At 45.0% G+C, this 21038-nt stretch overlaps 1 protein-coding gene across 2 annotated transcripts in view; it reads right to left on the bottom strand.

Annotated features, from left to right (window-relative positions):
- ACLY (ATP citrate lyase) overlaps positions 1 to 20196 on the bottom strand; it is a 60418-nt gene extending 40222 nt beyond the window's left edge. Inside the window, exons 1-4 of one of the 2 annotated variants that reach the window (XM_083407502.1) lie at positions 19923 to 20196; positions 5014 to 5178; positions 646 to 768; positions 101 to 163 (exon numbers count right to left, since the gene is read on the bottom strand). In XM_083407502.1, the coding sequence (XP_083263628.1) occupies positions 101 to 163; positions 646 to 768; positions 5014 to 5172 (345 nt within the window). In that variant the 5' untranslated portion in view covers positions 5173 to 5178; positions 19923 to 20196. The remainder of the gene's footprint in view (positions 1 to 100; positions 164 to 645; positions 769 to 5013; positions 5179 to 19922) is intronic. The other variant, XM_083407501.1, reaches the window with a different exon arrangement.
- Positions 20197 to 21038: the final 842 nt, after the last annotated feature.

Genomic DNA, 21038 nt, shown 5'->3' with positions numbered 1-21038 from the left:
GAGGAAAGGAGTAGCAACCTTTATGATGCAAGACTAAAGATGTTCCTGCAATAACTGTTATGTGTGAAAATCTCCCCTTGCACGTACAAATAAAACTAACCTGTTTGTGTGGAACGAAAGGCTCTATCAAGAAGTTCTTTAGGATGCCCTTAGCTTTGGCAATCTGTGGAAAATAAGAAACATACTCTGAATGAGAAGCCCCACCCAAATATCGAAAACAAGAGGTATTATTCGCCCCTGCATTATGAAGTGCTACATTCTCACAAAATTATTATCATTTCCCTGCCCCTCACCCTAAGTTCCCAGGATGGGTTACCACATTAAAGCACAATACTAAAAACAGTTTAAAATAACTTTAAATTACAGAAATAAGGTGGGTCTTAAAAAGATGTACCTCAAAGGCCAGGGCAAAGAGGTGTGTCTTCAGCGTTCACCAGAAGCTATATTAATAAAGGTGCCTCAGTTCCACAACTTAGTGGGCTGCCAGGGAAAATGTCTTCTTTTAAGGTCATAAATTAATCTTGTTGGTTTTTTTTTTGCTTCGTTAATATCCTGCCTGTCCTCAAAGGGAAGCTTATTGCAGCATTTCATCTTGACAACAGCTCGGTTAAGTAGGTGGGGCAGAGAAATAATGGCAACACTCACTGTGGTTTCATGTCCGAGACGCGGCTTCAGCCAAGCCTTCACCTGTTCCAGGTCAAGATTCACCCCCACCAGGCCAAGTTTGCCACGCCGCTTTATCAGCTGATCAGGCTTCACCACGAGACGCTGGGATTTGGAAAACAACAACAACAACAACAATCTTTATTATGGTCCAGAGACCCAACAAATCGTTACAAAGCAATACACATTTCATACAGCCTACCTCCAGGTTAAACAAGCATTTTGTTCAGAATATAGGGATCATTGGTTCTTGCAACCACAGATAAAATTTTTGCCACTGCTAATGTTCTAGCAAAAGCAAAACCAAAACTGGAAAACTAGCCTTAAAGGTGATAAGTGAAAAATTTGCAAACAACTTGCCAGTTTCCGAGAAAGGCGAGGCCTAGTTTAGGTTCTCGTACGCTCTCCATGCAAAGAGGTCACATAGCAGAAGTAACAAAGAAACCGGCACAGCTAAGATCATAGATAAGTGTTGCTTCCTGGAAGCAATCTGTACACATTTTTAGCACGAGAAAGCAGACACAACTGCGCAGGCATTGCTTTCTCCTCATGGCTTAATAATAATAATAATAATAATAATAATAATAATAATAATAAATTATTTATACCCCACCCTCCCCGGCCAGAGGAGGGCTCCAGTAAAATTACAATAAAAACATAATGTGGGGGGGGGGGGTGACCAATTTAAAATACGGATTAAAATACAATTTAAAATGCAGCCTCCTTTTAATTGTAGCCCATAGATCAAAACCATAAGGGGAGGGAAACAGAAGGGTCAGACTGAGTCCAAACCAAAGGCCAGATGGAACAGCTCTGTCTTGCAGGCCCTGCGGAAAGATGTCAAGTCCCGCAGGGCCCTGGTCTCTTGTGACAGAGGGTTCCACCAAGTCGGGGCCAGTACTGAAAAGGCCCTGGCCCTAGTTGAGACCAATCTAACCAGCTTGCGACTTGGGACCTCCAAAGTGTTGTCATTTGTGGACCTTAAGGTCCTCCGCGGGGCATACCAGGAGAGGCGGTCCCATAGGTACGTGGGTCCTAGGCCACACAGAGCTTTAAAGGTCAAAACCAGCATCTTAAACCTGACCCTGTACTCCACCGGGAGCCAGTACAGTTGGTAAAGCACTAGATGAATGCAATCCCGCGGCAAGGACCCCGTAAGGAGCCACACCGCGGCATTGTGCACCCGCTGGAGTTTCTGGGTCAGCTTCAAGGGCAGCCCCACGTAGAGCGAGTTACAATAATCAAGCCTGGAGGTGACCGTCACATGGATCACTGTGGCCAGATCAGGGAGAGAAACGTAAGGGACCGACTGCTTGTGGAAGAGCTGGATGATAGAACGCCAGCAGTCAAGAAGTGACCTGCAGCTGTTCAGACTTCCCATGACTCTCGGTCAACACGGTCCACCTTTTGGTTAAGAATTAATGCACGCCCCACCTTTCCTTTTAATGCACAGGAGGTTGCTTTCTATATTCACAGACCTCCACCACCACCCGTCCTCATTCCAGACAAGCAAGAGGCATCGTAAGAATTCAAGGGGACACTGAAGTCAGGCAAAAACATGTGGAATGTGATACAGGACCAGAGAAAGCTCTGTGCATTTGGGGGAAGAGTCTTGAGGGCCAAACAAAAAGGCCCGCAGGGCCACAAGTGAGATTCTCCAGCCCCATTTTAAATCACACCAATTTGCTTACAGTCATAAGAAGCTAGTGATGAAGGAAGAGGAAAATGGCTGAACTGAGCTTTCATCAGACACCAATCGAAGGTCCCATGCCCTGTACACTTCACCACGACTTAGCAAAAGTAATGTAAATTCTGAGGGTGACATTATATTAAATTGTTGTTGTTGTTGTTTAGTCGCGTCCGATTCTTCGTGACCCCATGGACCAGAGCACGCCAGGCACTCCTGTCTTCCACTGCCTCCCACAGTTTGGTCAAGCTCATGCTGGTAGCTTCGAGAACACTGTCCAACCACCTCGTCCTCTGTCGTCCCCTTCTCCTTGTGCCCTCCATCTTTCCCAACATCAGGGTCTTTTCCAGGGAGGTGGCCAAAGTATTGGAGCCTCAGCTTCACGATCTGTCCTTCCAGTGAGCACTCAGGGCTGATTTCCTTAAGAATGGATAGGTTTGATCTTCTTGCAGACCATGGGACTCTCAAGTGTCTCTTCCAGCACCATAATTCAAAAGCATCAATTCTTCGGCGATCAGCCTTCTTTATGGTCCAGCTCTCACTTCCATACATTAATACAGTAGTACCTCGGGTTAAGTACTTAATTCGTTCCGGAGGTCTGTTCTTAACCTGAAACCATTCTTAACCTGAAGCACCACTTTAGCTAATGGGGCCTCCTGCTGCCACCGCGCCACTGGAGCACGATTTCTGTTCTCTTCCTGAAGCAAAGTTCTTAACCCGAGGTACTATTTCTGAGTTAGCGGAGTCTGTAACCTGAAGCGTATGTAACCCGAGGTACCACTGAACTGGGAAAACCATAGCTTTAACTATCTTAAATTGCCTCCCCTCAAATGCATTGGTGCTTGTTCCACTTCCCTGTCTGGTCAGCTGTAGGTAATTCCACTCACCACAGGGGAGCGAGTGCCCTAACACAACCGCAAGCCGAAACATTCATGCCAGCGTTTAAGGATCCGAAAATATTTCTTCCAGCTCCTGCTTTAAGGATCCTATTAATCCTTGAATTAATTCAGAAAGCCACCCGGAGCCCTTGCTGCCTTCCGGCAAAGCTCACGGAAAACTATATTCTCCTTGCTGAGGCATGCCAGCCACTGACTCACATAACTAAGTGCAGGCTATTTAATTAGCCAGCAGTACAGCTGCCTTCCATCAGAGAGAAAAATAGGACTGTGTGGCAGATCTGTGTTTGGCTAAATGTGATTAAACTGGATGGCAGCCAGGAGATCAAGCTACAGAAAGGAACTGAGGACAGGATGTCTCCTTGCACAGTTAAAAACTGGGGCGAGGCCCTAAAACCTTCCAAGGGGGTGACACAGAGGACCTAAGATTCTGTGCCAGTCAAAGTTTGCACCCCAAACATGCAACTGGCCACACTTGTCAGCCAACTGGTCAAATACTGTGAATCATAGAATCGTAGAGTTAGAAGGGAGCCAGAGGATCATCTAGTCCACCCCCCCCCCCATAATGAAGGAATATGCAGCTGCCCCATAATAAAGGGATCAAACCTGCAACCATGGCGTTATCAGCACCACACTCTAACCCAGGTATCCCCAAACTCAGCCCTCCAGATGTTTTGGGACTACAACTCCCAGCATCCTTAGCTAACAGGACCAGTGGTCAAGGATGATGGGAATTGTAGTCCCTAAAACATATGGAGGGCCGAGTTTGGGGGTGCCTGCTCTAACCAACTGAGCTATCCAGGTTTGTTAATGTGTTAATATTAACAGCTAACTTGATTTGTTTCTGTTCTGTTTCGATTCTGTAAGGAATCGAAGCTGCCAATGATCTCAATAGTTTTGTGGTCTTTCTAATTTAAAAAAGAAGGAATGATTTTTGAATATTTTATCAGCCAACTGTCCTAGCCCTATGCGGCCTAGGACCCTCGTACCTATGGGACCGCCTCTCCTGGTATGCCCCACGGAGGACCTTAAAGTCCACAAATAACAACAAGGTCCAGAGCCGTACGGTGGTTAGATTGGCCTCAACGAGGGCCAGGGCCTTTTCAGTACTGGCCCTCACTTGGTGGAACGCTCGTTCACAAGAGACCAGGGCCCTGCAGGACTTGACATCTTTCTGCAGGGCCTGCAAGACAGAGCTGTTCCACCTGGCCTTTGGTTTGGACTCTGTCTGACCCTTACGTTTCCCTCCCCTTATGGTTTTGATTTATGGCTACTACTAAAATGAGGCTGCATTTTAAATTGTACTTTAACCCGTATTTTAATTAACTGGGGTTTTTTCTTTCCTATGATGTTATAGTCATTTTATTGGTGTTAGCCACCCTGAGCCCAGTTCTGGCCGGGGAGGGCGGGGTATAAATAAAAATGTATTATCATTATCTTTTATAACCAAGAAGACAAGGGCCTATTTCAGCACCAAGGCAAGCATGACGAATGCCAGCACATAAGGGGACCAAACAATTCTTGCCCATGGGCAAAAGGTTTATCCTGCTTTGGAGTGCTCCTCTTCCTCCATTATGTTAGAGTGGCTGGAGTCCTTTATGTAAGCGTTCCTGATGCCGATGAACTTTCAGCTGTGTATGTTCCATTGTCTGCACAACAAGGAGGAGGTTTAAAAGCATTTTGTTCTGGGCCTGTATAGCTTCTTACTTTATGGGTTTTTGCTTTGTGGGGTGGTGGGGAACAACAACTACAGCCGGTTCTGCTCACCTCAGTCAAGAGCCAGGGGTGATCTTGCATTAGCCGATCCCAGTCTGTATCAGGAGTCACTCTGGCATATCTGAAGCGGTTCTGGATGGCTGAGGACGTGCAGATGTATTTGTACAAGAATTCCTTCCCCGTCTGCTCCGAAATTGCTTTGGCAGACATGGCTACCTAATGCAAACGTTAAAAAAAAAAGAAGGATACACCTAGGTCAGTGATTTGATTTTATTTTTATTTTTTTATTTTTCTTGGAATTTGATTTACAACATAACATAAACCCCCCGCCCACACAATACACAAATCCACCCTCGTTAAACGTCAACATAACATACAGTGAGCATAACATACAACAATACAAACAACCAAATAAAAGACTTCCTTTATCCTGTATCTGGTCTCCTTATTTGCTTCTTATAAACTGTTTCCTTTATGAATAATTATTAAGATTTTTCTAATTATAACTTAAATATCCACAAAGTCTCCTGCAGACATTAATCGAAACAAGTCCAGGTATGTATTCTAGGGCACTGTTTTGTGAAGTATTCTCTGCATTTTCTCCATGTTTTTTGAAACTCTTGTCTAATGTGATCTCTAAATTACATTCTAGGATTTACATTTTTCATCAAAACCTTTTAAAATCACTGACCCACTAGATTACACTAGGTCAGTGATTTTTAAAGGTTCTGATGAAAAATGTAAATCCTAGAATGTAAATTAATATGGCCTCTCATCTGGAGGTACTGCTTCCCAGCAGAGTCCCCAATGGTAGTCACATTGAAGTTGCGGGGGGGAAATCATGTAATACAATATTCCTAATGGGCAGTACCACTCGAAATGCGGGGGGGACGGGACAGAATGCATGGATGCTCCCCTTTGTGAAACAAACTGGAGTGATGGCACATAAGAGCTTCTGTCCTCCAAGGCAGAAATGACTGTCTTTTTCCCAAATTCAAGGTCACACCCACACCTTAAAGCACATGGGCTTCCCCAAAGAATCCTGGGTACTGCAGTTTATCCCTTACTGTGTCTTAATTCCCAGCGCTCTTAATAAACTACAGTTCCCAGGATTCTTTGGAGGGGGGAAGCCATTTAATTTAAATGTATAGTGCAAATGTTACCCAGACTGAATTTTCAGTCCCACTGTGGTTTTTTGCCTTTTTTGACCAAATAAAGCTTTCCAAAAAGAATATGGAAGTTCAAAAGCATTTGACTGTGCTCTCAACCCATTAGTCCCAGAAAAGTACAAATATGTATAATATTATGAACTTGTCTTCCGGGGAAGGAATTTATTTTTAAAAAAGCATTAACAAAACCACTCACCAGGGTTACTATGGTGACAGGGTCGCCCCTGCTCCAGCAGGTAAATTAGGTAATAGTGAGGTTTTATGTTTTACTATTGCCTATTATTATTATTAGCCCAAATTCAAAAGGAGATAGAGGTAGTCAAGGCAGTTACTTCTGTTCAAGTGATTGTCCCTATGCTAACTGGAGCAAGCAGAGAACCAGATTAAAGAAGGGTTGAGGGAATAAAGGATAGAGCGTAATAATCACTTTGGATCTGCAACCTTTGAAGTCTCTAAGAAATGTTGGGAGATAGCGGGAGGTGTTGTTCTTAACTGCGAGGAACTTTTAAAAAAGCAAAAAGTAAAGGTGTGAGGAGGCTGGGTACTTCTTTCCCTTTGTTTGATTTGGTTCCTACTTCAGACAATGGGTTTAAACTGGCAACGCTTCTTTGCAATATGGTTTGCTACAAGTTGTGCTGTCACGGCCAGATCGCGTTGTTGCGCAATCAAGGCCGAATCCTGAAGCACTTCAGCCGGCGGGTATTCAGTACAAGACTGGATTCCCAAGCAATTGTGTGGTACTCAAACCTATAACCTTTGGAAACAGAAAGGGAGCCCACTGGAGGAATTGTATTAAAGTTGCCTGGGAGTCCAGTGTGCTTGTGACAAAAAGCCAAACTTAAGAGTTTTTTAATGGATGCTGAAACAAACCTCTAATCCAGGGGTCAGCAAACTTTTTCAGCAGGGGGCCAGTCCACTGTCCCTCAGACCTTGTGGGGGGCTGGACTATTTTTTTTGGGGGGGGGGATGAACAAATTCAATTGCCCCACAAATAACCCAGAGATGCATTTTAAATAAAAGGACACATTCTAATGTAAAAACACGCTGATTCCCAGACCGCCTGCGGGCCAGATTTAGAAGGCGATTGGACCGGATCCGGCCCCCTGGGCCTTAGTTTGCCTACCCATGCTCTAATCCACTGCCACTCCCACTCAAAATACGGAGAAGGAGACCCCATTTAGACAATTCTGTACTTTAGGCTATTCCTTCATAGCAAATCAGATGCTGTTACCAATCTTATCTCTAACATCCAGGTTTACTTGTTTTACAAGAGCTAGAAAATGCTCTCCTTTCAGGCAAACATTTTTGTAAATGGTAGGTTTTAGGGAAAGGGGTGACCCCCCCCCACGAGATCTCCACTTTCCCATTGCTCCGTGAAACATGTTTTGCAAATTAGCACCTTCCTTGAGAATGTGGATGGACTGGTGGGGGGCAGGGAGACAAGATACCTTGCAAAATAAATCTGGCGAAAGGAATGAATTCGGCACAGATGCTCCTCCTTCACATTTAAAGGCAGCTATAGCCTTCACCATGGGTAGGCAAACTAAGGCCCAGGGGCCGGATGCGGCCCAATTGCCTTCCAAATCCAGCCCACGGACGGTCCGGGAATCAGCATGATTTTTACATGAGTAGAATGTGTCCTTTTATTTAAAATGCATCTCTGGGTCTACTTGCACTTAAGGGTGCTTTCGAACTGCTAGGTGAGCAGGAGTAACCCGAGGTACCACTGTACTAACTAGAAGCAAATTTTAAAAGACAATCCAAAAGTTCTCTCCTTTCCATTTTCAAGCCTGAAGACACCACAATCTCAGCACTGCAGGAGAGCGTTAAGGACGCAATTACACACAAAGCAATCAGGCGGATGAGGGTGCTGATTGAAGAGCCTTTATCAACAGAGAAAGTTGGAGGATACTGGGGAGAGAAAAAAAGGAACTGAAGAGACCGGCAGGGTGCTTTTGTGAAAGTGTTGTTTTCCCGTTCTTTCCAGCCACATTTCAGGAAGAAAAACAATTCCCAAAGCTTGGACCACAAGAGAATTCCTAGCTGCGCTGTGAGAAATTAAATAATTCAAGATGCCTCTAATTCCAAACCCCCAACCTATGGGGATCTTTGCAGAGAAAGGCTGCTTGCATCGTAATTCTCCTCTAAACAGGCAGCGGCCTCAGAGCAGCAATACAAGTAGAATAATAGCAAGAACGATCCATTGGAAAGGCAAGGAAATTATTAAGTTTTTCACACTGAGGGAGAAACCTTTTGCAGTGCAAGAAAGCAAAGTGTCCCCTGGCCACCAGAAATTGGGAATCACCTGGTAGAGCTTTCTTGGCAGAGTGGTTTTCTTGGATGTTAAATCCGAGAAATCTCGCAATTCAACATGCCCAGACAAACCCAATGAAGGCTGTCAATTGCTTATGCATGTAACCGGCGACAGATAATCAATTATCTTTGCTCCAAGGGAAGACAGTGTGTACACACACAAAGACAGCTTTGGATCTCAGAGCACAGAGTTGTAAATGGGGAGAATAAAGAAATGATAGACTTCTCTGACAGTGAGAACATGAGAAAATAGGATCCTGCTCACCCCTTGCTCAGTTGATGGACGATTACTATGCTGAACAGCATGCGATATGGCATGAAGGAGCAGGGCAGACAAGGACGCACAGTATTTTAATTCACAGAGGGCAGCAAAGGAAAGATGTGTCCAGAGGAGGGCAACCAAAATGGTCAAAGGCCTGGAAACGATGCCTTATGAGGAACGGCTAAGGGAGCTGGGCATGTTTAGCCTGGAGAAGAGGAGGTTAAGGGGTGATATGATAGCCATGTTCAAATATATAAAAGGATGTCACATAGAGGAGGGAGAAAGGTTGTTTTCTGCTGCTCCAGAGAAGCGGACACGGAGCAATGGATCCAAACTACAAGAAAGAAGATTCCACCTAAACATTAGGAAGAACTTCCTGACAGTAAGAGCTGTTCGACAGTGGAATTTGCTGCCAAGGAGTGTGGTGGAGTCTCCTTCTTTGGAGGTCTTTAAGCAGAGGCTTGACAACCATATGTCAGGAGTGCTCTGATGGTGTTTCTTGCTTGGCAGGGGGTTGGACTCGATGGCCCTTGTGGTCTCTTCCAACTCTATGATTCTATGAAAAAGGCAGAAATCAGACCAACTCTTGTTCCCCTGCCTTTGAGATCAGCCACAGACGCCCTGCCACTAATGTACCAGGCCAGTGAGGTTAGAAGGAGAGAGATCACAGGTCAATCAGGCATTCTCAAGCTACATCTTTCCTTTGCTGTCAAATGCGTTGCTGCAGAGTCATTTACACAGCGCCTGGGCCACCAAGCTAGCTGAAAAGTCAACACAGCTACGAACGGTCCTGTTCTCCTTCCCTTTCTTTAATGGGACATCCACACATGGACACATCCGGCATCCCTAGTCACACTGAGCTCTCTGCTGAAAGCCACAGTTGCACACTCTCAACAGCACCCAAACGTGGCGGGGAGAACCGTCAAAGCACTTGTTTCTACAGGGCCAGCTTTTGCATGGATGCATTTGGGAGCCACAACTAAAAGAAACCCCATCAAGATGCCAGGATGAAAACAGACCCAAGCACTTGAAGCAAATCCACCCTTAACTGAGCACTTAAGATAAAGGCTGGCCTTGCATTCTTATTCCCAAAGGAGGCCAGAATAAACCCACAATAAGCATGCATTTACAGAAGCCCCATTAGGAGAGTCCAAGATCATGAGTTTGGGGGCGGAAGAGATGGAGACATTAGAAGTGGGAGGCTGGTCTGCACATGGGTCCTACACATGGTGTCCTCACACATTCTTTGAACACCTGAACAGAGCTAGAGAGTTTTTAAGATTTCTAAAAGAGTTCCAAGATACTGCCTGCCCCCCAGCCAAGGACTGCCATCTTTTTCTGGTGGCTAAAGGTTCCCCACACCCAGTGATGGGCAAACTTGGCCCTCCAGTTGTTTTGGGACTACAACTCCCATCATCCCTAGCTAACAGGACCAGTGGTGAGGGATGATGGGAACTGTAGTCCCAAAACAGCTGAAGGGCCAAAGTTTGGTCATCACTGCCCACACCAGAAATACAGCATTTTCCCAAACGCCATAGTGCCAAGCTGAGAAAGACTGTGCTGGCCAGGTTTCTGTCTGCCATGCACCTGCTAAAGACACAGAAGACCTCTGTGCAACTCTCAAACATTTGCATCTTCCCATAGGGCTTGGCTTCCCAACGTCTGGCAGTAGAGGAACATTTATCTCTGAATTAAAGGTGATGGTACGCTTCACTTAAAACAGCAACTTTATTCTTAGGCTGTGCACACAACATACATTTAAAGCATGATTCCCCTACCACTCAAAACTGGGAACTGTAGTTTGTTATGGGTGGTGGGAAGTCCAATGGGAGTAAACTATAATTCCCAGGGTTTCCTGGGAAAGGTTGAGCTTTAAATGCTGTGCACAGAGCCTTTGGGAAGCTCACCTCCTGTTTCTCAGCACGCATCACTTTTCTGTCTGTGCCTCCTCTGAGGGCAGTCAATTCTGTTGCATCTCTGAACCGAAGGTGTGTCTAATTTCTTCAGGCCCAAGAGCCATGCCCCCATCATTTCACTCCTCCCCACTCCTGCTTTGGGTACAACCCACGTTATGCCAGGGTAGGGAGAGAATGAATTGCACCCAGTTCCCTATTCTGGAAGACCTCCACCCACCACAAACACTTGCTTACTTCTCATGGCGCTAAAAGCAGTGGCGTAGCGTGGGGGGTGCAGGGGGGGCCGGCTGCACCGGGTGCAACATCTGGGGGGGGGGGCGCTCGCACTCGCAGCTCTCTCCCCTACCTGGCTCACTCACTCTCTCTCACTGCTGTGCTGGCTGTGCGTATCCGATCTGAGCCGCCAGGTCGCCGCCCACTGTGGAGGGGAGGGTGCCAGGCGTGCGGTGCGATGCGGAGAGAGAGTGAGGGACTATCTGGGGGAGGGACAGTGCAGCGGGGGGGGCGCAAATTACTTGCCTTGCCCCGGGTGCTGACAACCCACGCTACGCCACTGGCTAAAAGAGATACAAGTCTCCATTTCATTTTCAAGAATAGGCATGAAAAACTTGCAAAGGATTCGTTCCCCCCCTGGAATATTGCAAGAGACCTGCTTCTCAAAGGTCTTCTGTGAACGGAGGTCACATCAATCTTCCAGACGCTGTTGTCAAATAGCGCTCCGAATCTGACAGAAAAGGGCAGGGGAGCATGACAGGAAGAAGGGAGATCGGAGCAGTTCCAAAGAGCGTGACAAGACAAGCAATTCCATACAAAGAACTCCACTTTCCCCTCTAACTCCTACACTGCATGGGGGCCACACAGACCCCCAACCAAGGGGTCCTAACCAAAGATTACCCTTCTTGAGCAAGGTTCCCGAGTATCAGAAACGGCTTTGGTCACCCTATTCAGGGGTCAGCAAACTTTTTCAACAGGGGGCCGGTCCACTGTCACTCAGACCTTGTGGGGGGCTGGACTATATTTTGAAAAAAAATAATTAATGAATTCCTATGCCTCACAAATAACCCAGAGATGCATTTTAAATAAAAGCACACATTCTACTCATGTAAAAACAGGTCATCATATAGGGCACGGGTAGGCAAATTAAGGCCCGGGGGCCGGATCTGGCCCAATCGCCTTCTAAATCAGGCCCACGGATGGTCCGGGAATCCGTGTGTTTTACATGAGTAGAATGTGTCCTTTTATTTAAAATGCATCTCTGGGTTATTTGTGGAACATAGGAATTTGTTCATTTGCCCCCCCAAAAAATATAGTCCAGCCCCCCCCCCCAAGGTCTGAGGGGCAGTGGACCGGCCCCCTGCTGAAAAAGTTTGCTGACCCCTGCCCTACACTCTTTGGTTACCAGCACAGGATCTTAAAATCTGCATAAGGAGCTTTCACAAAAGTATTTTTTTTATGTTTATAATTTTTATGAAATGTTCTGTTTTACAATTTAGAATATTCGTTTAAGCAACCTTAAAACGTCAATGACTTCCCTTCTTCTCTTTCCATGGTTCATTTCGCCTATCATAAATCCCTGCATATTTTACATAACTAAACCATTCAGTATTCCATTATTACATTCATCAAAACTTGTGTACACTGTTGAATTTATCTTAATGCTGCCAACGTTTTCAAGTGTACACAATCCCCCCCCCAAATATTCAATAAACATTTTCCAATCTTCTTCAAACGTATGTTTTTCTTGTTCTCTTATTCCAGGCTTCCTCAGCCTCGGCCCGCCAGATGTTTTTGGCCTACAACTCCCATGATCCTAGCTAGCAGGACCAGTGGTCAGGGATGCTGAGAATTGTCGTCTCAAAACATCTGGAGGGCTGAGGTTGAGGAAGCCTGTCTTATTCTATATGTTAGGTCTGCAAGCTGCACATATTCCATCAGCTTAAGTTGCCATTCTTCTTTGGTTGGGACCTCGCTTTTTTCCCATCTTTGGGCTAACAAAACCCGGGCTGCAGTAGTGGCATACATAAATAACCTTTTTGGACACCTGGGAATTTCAGTCTGAATTATCCCCAACAAAAAGGACTCTGGATTGTTTTGGAAAAGTACTTTTAAACATTTTTTTTCAATTCACTATGAATTATTTCCCAGTACTCTTTTACCCTTTTACAGGTTGCCACATTTCAGTTCCTTTCACAAAAGTCTTCATGCAAAACAGCTGTCCCAGTGTCTGCTTTTGCTGAATAAGCAAAGCATTGCCGTTGGCCTTGCACCTGCCATTTGCTTTTCTGTCTGCCTCTGACCAAATTTGTAACATTAATATGCGCCATCACTCCACAGCAGCTTCCCCACTGGCATCCATCAAAAAGGAGAACTTTTTTCTTTGGGGGGGAGGGGAGGGGGTTTGTAGAGAAGCGCAAACAGAAAATGCTCTAAGAGCAAATAAATAAAATGCAAGCACCGCTAGCAAAACACTTACGTGAGCCAAGTCATACAGGGGAGAGATGTTCGGTTTAGGTTCCCTGAAAGCGGGTCCAGGAATGACCATGCACTTCTATGGGTTAAATGGGAAATGGACTGGAGGAATTGCTATTGTCCTCCTGCTCTCATAAATTAACATGCATCGTCACTCCGGGGCAATCTCCCCACTGGTGCTCAGCATACAATAAGGTTTTATTTTTAAAAGAAATAAAAAAACCAAATTAAAGCAAGAAGACAAAATGCCACATCAACCATAAATATTCAAAGCCTTCCTCAAGTAGCTGTCAAATGCACAGGAAGGTCTACATATCCTTGCTCTGCTTGCCTGATCTCAGGCAGAACAGCTGCCATTCTCAACGGGGGTTTCGACTCCACAAAAAGGTGCAACAGCTGGCAAGTTGCCTTGTGCTAACAGACAGGAGGCCAGCTCAGCCAAAGCATGGCTACGTCAGCAGCTGAGCTTCCTCCGTCACTTTTGGCCCTCTGCAAATACTGGGAACAGGATCTTGGCTTGCAAAAGGATTGGAATATTAAATATTGCCCAATACCTAATTGCCGAAACATTCCTTTCCCCGATGCAATTGAACATTTTCTCCCTAACAAACAAGGCAAGCCTTACAATAACCTTTCCTAGGCCCTACAGGTAGAGCCAATCAGCAGGTATAAGCCAGGTTTAGAAACAGTGTCAGGAACTCAAAATATACTGTATAAGTTAGGCGCCAAATGGCTCCTTAAACCATGGTTACAGTCGCCCAAACGGAATGTCTGGTTGCCATCTTGGGGCCAGGTGGCTCTCAAGTATTGGATTTTCAAACGATGAACAGGCTGTGATTGATTATCAGTTCAACACCTGGCTGGTTCAGAAGACAACCTTGAGCTAAGTTAAGAGCTTGGAGAACTTAAAGAAGACAAGTCACTTGATCCCATTCCAACCTATTTTTCTTAATGGTGATACAGGCCATTCATAATGTAGGGCAGTGGGATAGGGTAAATGAAGACAGACAACAACGATTAACTATAACGTTGTTCCCTGCTCAGGCTGCACAGAAAAAAGCATTTTTGTTCCTGAAATTCATTCTGACTGTGCAGATAAAATGTAACTGATAGAATTCTACAGGATGTGTGTGAAAACAGTCAAGAACCAATGAATCCCAGGCATGCACCTCCAGATAGTGGAGATGTCAGGCACTATCCTGGAGCCCATGCGTATTCACTTAGTTGCAAGGGGCCAATAGCCAGGTGCAAAATGTGCCCGGCTAATTTTGAACAAGGGACACGGGTGGCGCTGTGGTCTAAACCACAGAGCTTAGGGCTTGCCGATCAGAAGCTTGGCGGTTTGAATCCCTGCAACAGGGTGAGCTCCTGTTGCTCGGTCCCTGCTCCTGCCAACCTAGCAGTTCAAAAGCACATCAAAGTGCAAGTAGATAAATAGGTACCACTGTGGTGGGAAGGTAAATGGCGTTTCCGTGCGCTGCTCTGGTTCGCCAGAAGCGGCTTAGTCATGCCTACCACATGACCCAGAAGCTGTACGCCGGCTCCCTCGGCCAATGAAGTGAGATGAGCGCCACAACCCCAGAGTCATCCACGACTGGACCTAACGGACAGAGGTCCCTTTACCTTTTAATTTTGAACACTGATAGCCCCCCATATGTTGCCAAACTAAATGGTTAGTCAACCATTGCAGAACCTCCAATAAGTTCCTAAAGCTGTAATTACCTGGGAGTAAGTCCCACTGAAGTCAACAGAACTTACTTCTAGGTAAACATGTACAGGATTGCCTGGCAAGGAACCACTAAGCACCTGGGAATATAGCTTGAAACCGCTATTCTGGATCAGTGCCCATTCTACCTGATTGATGTAAAAATTCCATCACACTAAAAATCTTGCAAGGTCTTTAAAATTATTGTTTCGAGCTATAAATAATAAAAATCATAACAAATACTACGTTGTTTCTAGACTTACTGATGAATCTTGTAGGGCGGACTGATAATAAAAGGCAGGTAGGCACCTGCTTCATCCCAAATGCCTGCTTCATCCCAAAGTCCTGGACAGATAACAGTAAATTTAACACACAAAATGAAGGAGTGTCTTAAGAATTCTGGTTAAAGCACAGAAAACAATGCAAATGTTAAGAAGTGCTCCATCCTCTACTGCCTTCACTCACAGTTCCCCCAACATCTAGACCATAATGACCACCACCCAGCCGACCAAAACGGAAACACCCCATAAGAAACTAACCAGCTGTATTCAGCCAGCTTGAGTCTGCGGTAACAGTTTAGCCAACACTTAGGAAGAAGGACAACACAGCTAACCTCAATTCCCATCCACTGTCTCCTGTATACAGATAAGGAGAACAAAGCAAGAGATTAAGTGTCCATTGTTGCCCAAGACAAAGAAAGCATCAGACTTGGTATTCAGGAAGACTTTGTGTCTGTAATGTAAGAGCACTGCACCCCATAAGAAGGGCCCTGTTGCATCAGACCAAAATCTCAGAGCATGAGGCTGATAATATCAAGGTTGCAGGTTCAATCCCCATAAGAGACAGCTGCATATTCCTGCATTGCAGGGGGTTGGACTCTATGGTTCTACGATCCTGTTCTCACGGCCTATGGAAAGCCCGCAATGAGGGCATGAGGACGAAAGCACTTTCCCCAGCAACTGGTCTTCAGACGAGACAGTCCACAGCCATTGCAAGGGATTAGATATGGACCAATGCACAGGGCTCAATGCCCTAGCACCAATTAGCTATCCACACTGGGTTCCTAACAGAACTCACAGGAAAAGAAACGTCAAAGTCCTTCCTCTTCTCTACTACCTAATCCCTTGACCTTAATTCTCCCTTTGGACAATTGGGGGGGAAAGCACTGAAATGAAACTGACCAAGCTGCTTAAGAAGCACAACAGATCACCACTGTTACACCAAATGTTACGCTGTCGGACTGCAGAAGTATCCAGGTTTTTAAAAAACTAATTTCTACAAGCGTGTGCCACCTTCAGAAGGCAAGCAAACTGCAGTCCCGGCTATGCAGTCCAGCCAACCCCAGTAATCTGCCCTCTTTGCTTTGTAAAGAAAATTCAATGGGTACTTAACAGACAGGTCTCATTCTGGATTAGCGGAGGACAGTGGGTGGGAAGGTGCCAGCCAAGGCACAAAAACACTGATCAAGATCAGCTTTCCCCATTATTCACTCTGATTTATTAAAGAAGCCAACGCATGGCTTCAAGCAGGCTGAGTCTGTCATTTTTGTGCTTTCGTAACACAGGTCACACCTGAAATCTATGGCTGCAATCCGTCTTTGATTGGAGTCAGTGAAAGATGACATGGGGCGAGGGAGAGGGAAACCAACAAACCATGGATTTCAATGGAGCCCGCCTACATTCTTTTTTTCCCCCACTTTTAAATAACACACATGTGTAAAGAGCTGCTCAGTTGCACAGTTAAAACCCCTCATTTCCGTGCAGATCCCATGAACCTGTGAGTTAAAAGTGCACCTTTCATCTTGCTTACAACTCCAGCGAAGAAAATAAGCAGCACTTTGGGTTTGTGGTTTCTGGCTGGAACCAGTATCAGGCAGAATGTCTCAGAGCACGTTTTGTGCTTTTAAAAAACAGTGGTGGGAAGGAATCGTTTATATAAAGGCTCAAGCTTTTAACACCGGAATAGTCCCTCCAAACATCTCTATGGTCTGAAAACTGGAGCATTTAAATCAGAGGCTGGGAACCTGAAGTTCTCCAGATATTGCTGGGTTCCCAACTTCCATCAGCCCCAGCTAACATGGCCAATGATCATGGATGATGGGAGTTGTAGTCCAACAACATCGGAGCACCAGGTTTCCAGCCTCTGATTTGAATGAAACAGAGCATTTCTGAAAGCTCCCAATTCGCTGCTTAAAAGAAGGTCAAAACTGCACACTGCCGGACTTCATAACCTCATGGTTCCCTCTGGCCCCATTACTGGGTTGCTTTGGCATATGGGAAGATCAGACAAAAATGGTGGGTCTCAGGGGGCCCAAACCCTGCGTTTTTTGCATGTCTCCTGACCTACCCACCCTGCCCCCCACTTTAAAAATATTTTAATCTTGCTTATAAGGCAGTTGGGCATCCTCAAAGACTCCCCACCCCCACCACAGCTACCAACTTACCGTAACTTGTCCAGAGGCTCCTGTTCAAATAAATTAGCACATGCAAATGTGTGTCAGCAGCCTGGGTTTAAGCACTTAGCAATAATCCTGGTGCCCCTCTGATCTACAACCACAAAACCTACCCACACACTTTAGTCCAGAACATCCTTCAAAGAACTCCCAATACCATTAATTATACACTCCAGTCCTCTTTCTACAGTAAAAGAAAACAATTCACTGTTCGACTCAGAGATGTGAAATACTGATATATACCAAAAGAGTACCCATACTTCTATAGAATAATGTTTTGACCAGCAGAGTTATCAAGCTGTTTTTCTTGATTTCCCAGGTTTACAAGTCAATATAACTTTGATGTCTCCGACATGATATACCAGAGGTCAGCTAAGAAAAATCTCAATACTATTTACCCCCTCACCTTGAATTCTCTGTTTGGTACCTGCTTGTTTAGCCCACGTGAACTCCAACAGCAGAGAGTGGCATTGCTTCGATGGAGGCAAGATATTCATCATAGGGGCTCTGGAATATTTTGTTACCAATAACCTGCCCTTTAAATACCGTATATTTTGCTTTATAAGACTCATGTGTGTGCGTCTTATGGAGCGAATGCAGGCTGCGCAGCTATCCCAGAAGCCAGAACAGAAAGAGGGATCGCTGCTTTCGCAGCGATCCCTCTTGTTGTTCTGGTTTCTGAGATTCAGAATTTTTTTTCTTCTTGTTTTCCTCCTCCAAAAACTAGGTGCATCTTATGGTCTGGTGCGTCTTATAGAGTGAAAAATACGGTAAGCCTTCCAACTTTCTCAGACTGGATCACTGACCAGTGTTCTTGCCTTTTTACTACACATAAACTCTTCCAGTAAAAAGAAAACAGTCTCTCAGGTCCTCTGAGATGGGGGTCACAACTAAGGGGGAAAGACCACATGTGGAAGATTCCAGGTTTAATTCCCAATGTCTCCAATTAAAAATGATCTGCCATCGCAGAGCTGTAAAAGGTATCCTGGCCCAAAACATTGGTGGACCAGTTACCAGCCAGAGGAGACAATACTAAGCCACTGTTTTGAGTCACCATGAGGCAGCTCCATATATCCTTAACAGCAAAAATAACACGAGCTCTCTCAGTGGGTAGTGAAATATGTGTTTGTTTGAGTTAAAGGTTCCTGTGTGCTATGCTCTCCATCATGTTGCTGTCTTATTATTTTTTTAACATTTAGCTCATGCCAACATAACATTGTAGGACCTACAGAAAACGATCAAGAGAGAATATGATCTGCCCAAAGACAAAATGAGGTCAACAGCTGAGGCAAAAGACTTGACAAAAGTGTGGCAAGGTCAGGGGAGGAGATGGTGATGATGATTTCTTAAACTTGCTAATCTTCTGTTACCCGATGAGCCAAAGGACTTACAACACCTTACAAGTAATAACCATAGGAAGGATTCGATCACACCATACTGATTTCCCGGTTACATTTAGGATGGTAAGGTAAATTTAGCAAGAATGGCATTTCTATATCAAGGTATAAGATCTTTGTAGTTCAGCATCTTATTTCCCACATTGGTAGCTTTTTGGAAGCCCACAACAAGGGCACATTAAGCCCTCCTTTGTTCTGCTCCCAAACATCTCTGATGCAACACTGCCTGAGAATATGGACTCTATTTTGGCTCTTAAGACTGATAGCCAGTGCCAGGTCCAACTTCCACATGATTTGTTAAGCTTTTTAAAAGCCATCTAAAGTTATCAACCATGACCACATGTTGTGAGCAGGCATTCCGTAATTTCATTATGCGATGTGCAAGTACTTCCTTGTCTCTGACCTGAACCTGTGGCAGTCAGTTTCACTAGGTCATGCCTACATGCTAGCACTTATGAAAAGGAGGAAAGTCTCTCTCTTGATTCAACTTTCCATTCTTCCAAAACACACCTAAGCAGGTATCCCTTTCTCCCTCAACATGCCCAAGGATGGTTCAAAATTTCAGACCTTCCTTTCTCCACCCAAGTCTTACCCCTTTGTCATCTTAATCCTATCAAGGGCTGATGGAGCAAGCGAGACCTCCAATGTTCTTGGCAATATTTCGCCAAAATAATTTGGCTGCAACCCCTCTGGGTGGGGGGGGAGCAGACAATTCACTTCTATCCTGGTGCATAGATGTATTCTCGGGGAAATAAAAACAGCGATGCACTTCTGGTGCTAAGCACAAGGAATGGAAGACTAGTTATTAAAATTGGGCCAAGTGCATTGTACTTAAAAGAAAAAAAAAGTTTAACAACCAAGATTTACACTCAATTTTAATGAGAAAACCGAGCAGGCATTCGTCCCGATGACTTTACAATCTAAAACAAGCAATAGGTAAACTCCCTGGGGTGAAGGGGCCCTGCTTTTCTCTAGGACCTCTTGCAGGGATGCTGGGGTGGGGAGAAAGTGATGGGTCCCTGGTCGTTCTCGAACAATGCTCCTGTAAAATCATTTCTTCCCCGCTCGCCTTGACAACCCAGGAGATGCAATGATATAGATATATATTTACCCCCATTGCATCCATGCGGAGAACGAGGCGATGGAAATAAACAGATGCATTTATTCATTTGAGTTTGCATTATTATTATTATTAATTATTATTATTATTATTATTATTATTATTATTATTATTATTATTATTATTATTATCATTATCAATGTCTCCCTCCTCTTACCTTTGCTGCAAAGTGCCTTGTCCTTCTTCCCTCCCCCGGGCCTTTCCCAACTTCGGAAGCTGCTGCTCCCCGCTGCTGCTTTCTTGTCCGAGTCTTTCTCTCTCCTCTCGCTTCCCGTCGCCTTCCCCTCTTTTTGGCTCACTCCTCCTTCTCTGCCTCTTCTCATATGGCTAGATGCACTCCCGGCCCTGCCATTGGGCAGCATGGCCCCCACGTGCCGCTTGCCTGAGCGATGCCTGACTTCGCCCATTGGCTCACCGCCCGCGAGCTGAACACGGGATGCTTGGGGGACGGGGATGCGTGGAGAGGAGGTGTTGCAAAGGCTTCTGGGAGCTGTAGTTTTCTCTATCTGCCGGCTCCCACTTTCCTTACTGTAACTTGACAAGACGGGTGTTTCATACCCTCCAACTTTCCCCCGATGAAAATAGGGACGTCCCATTCCAGAATGATAATTTTACTGTTTTATACCCCACACATCTTATTGGGTTGCTCCAGCCACTCTAGACAGCTTCCAACATATATAAAAACATCATAAAACATGAAACATTTTTGTAAAAACTTCCTTACACAGGATTGCCTTCAGATAACTCCATAACCCTCCAACATCTCTCCAATGAAAAATAGCGACGTCCTAAGGAAAAGTAGGACATTCCAGACTCAAATCAGAAACCGGCTTCTCTAAATGAGGGATGTCCCTGGAAATTAGGGACACTTGGAGGGAGGCTAAACAACCACATTTCGATTTTATTTAAAATATTGTAAATGGGTTACCATGGGTGTAGCCAGGGTTTATGTTGACACCTGTCAACATCCTCCATCCATGTTTGTCAAGCAGATTTGGAATGAAATGTCTCAAGAACAGTTCTAAATTACTGCCTTTTGACCCCAAGCGCTCAGAAAAATCTATCAAAATCTTCCTACAATTTCTACTTTTATTTAAGTATTCTTAGTTATTTATTTATTTGATTGGGGGAGGGCAGGCTGCCCTCCTGCGTCCCCTGAGGTTACACCCATGTGGGTTACTTTTATTTATTTTTATTTTTTTTTGTTAAAGTGAAATTATATTTTTTTTTTTAAAGTGGAAACTGAATACTGGGGGTTGGACTAGATGACCCT

Source organism: Podarcis tiliguerta (genome assembly GCF_965153285.1).
Source record: "Podarcis tiliguerta genome assembly, chromosome: 13".
In the NCBI taxonomy this organism is placed as follows: Eukaryota; Metazoa; Chordata; class Lepidosauria; order Squamata; family Lacertidae; genus Podarcis; species Podarcis tiliguerta.
This window is presented reverse-complemented; position numbering and strand designations above follow the sequence as displayed.